General features: G+C 60.7%; 1 protein-coding gene across 1 annotated transcript; it reads left to right on the plus strand.

Annotated features, from left to right (window-relative positions):
* Positions 1–78: 78 nt before the first annotated feature.
* LOC113408261 (non-lysosomal glucosylceramidase-like) lies at positions 79–525 on the plus strand (the record flags this gene model as incomplete). The annotated part of the gene is made up of 2 exons (XM_026661430.2): positions 79–251; positions 419–525. Coding segments are annotated over 2 exons (280 nt in total), but the record flags the coding sequence as incomplete, so codon positions are not given.
* Positions 526–1,052: the final 527 nt, after the last annotated feature.

Here is a 1,052-nt window from a genome sequence, read left to right on the forward strand (position 1 = left end):
GGAGGACTCACTGCATAGTGGGTACAGTGCAGTTACAGTGGGGGTGATGGGGAAGCCCCCATAGGCAGGGCTGCTGAGAGCTGCTCTCTCCCTGCTCAGAGGACGAGCCGTGGCAGCGGGTCAATGCCTACCTGATCCATGACACGGCCGGCTGGAAGGACCTGAACCTGAAGTTCGTGCTGCAGGTGTACCGCGACTACTACCTGACCCAGGACACTGCCTACCTGCAGGACATGTGGCCCGTCTGCCAGGTACAGCAAGAGCCTCCGCTGGGGCTCCGAGCTCCGCCCCCAGGCTGTCCTGCATGGGAGCAGAGCGCAGGGAGAGAGGAGGAGCTCCCGGCTGCGCGGCACAGGGCTGCGTCCTTGGGCGAGTGCAGCGGAGCAGCTGGGCGAAGGTCTCGGTCTCTCTCCCACAGGCTGTGATGGACTCGGAGCTGAAATTCGACACAGATGACGATGGGCTTATTGAAAACTCGGGCTTTGCTGATCAGACGTATGACGCCTGGGTGGCGACTGGAGCCAGGTGAGTGGGGCAGGGGTAGGGGCAGGGCCGGTGCAACCACTAGGCAAAAGGACAGTTACCTGTTCTGTAACTGGCGTTCTTCGAGATGTGTTGCTCCTGTCTATTCCACAGTAGGTGTGCGTGCTCGCCACATGCACCGGTGCCGGAAGTTTTTCCCTCAGCAGTACCCGTAGTGGGAGCGCCCCCCACGACTCCTGGAGTGGCACCTCTATATCGCACTATAAGGGGAGCCACGGGCTCCCCCCACCCTCAGTTCCTTCTTGCCAGACAACTCGGACAGAGGGGAAGGAGGGCGGGGTGTGGATTAGACATGAGCAACACATCTCGAAGAACGCCAGTTACGGAACAGGTAACTGTCCTTTCTTCTTCGAGTGATTGCTCGTGTGTATTCCAAGGTAGGTGACTCCAAACTATACCTGATGGAGGTGGGTAGGAGTTCACAGAGTCGGCAAGAAGGAACTGAGGGTGGCCGGTGCACGGGGGCCGCTGCCCACATGCATCCGCTGCAGGAGCCCCGGGGGGGGGGG

Source organism: Terrapene carolina, unplaced genomic scaffold (genome assembly GCF_002925995.2).
Source record: "Terrapene carolina triunguis isolate 2854851 unplaced genomic scaffold, T_m_triunguis-2.0 Scaffold3723, whole genome shotgun sequence".
NCBI lineage: Eukaryota > Metazoa > Chordata > Testudines > Emydidae > Terrapene > Terrapene triunguis.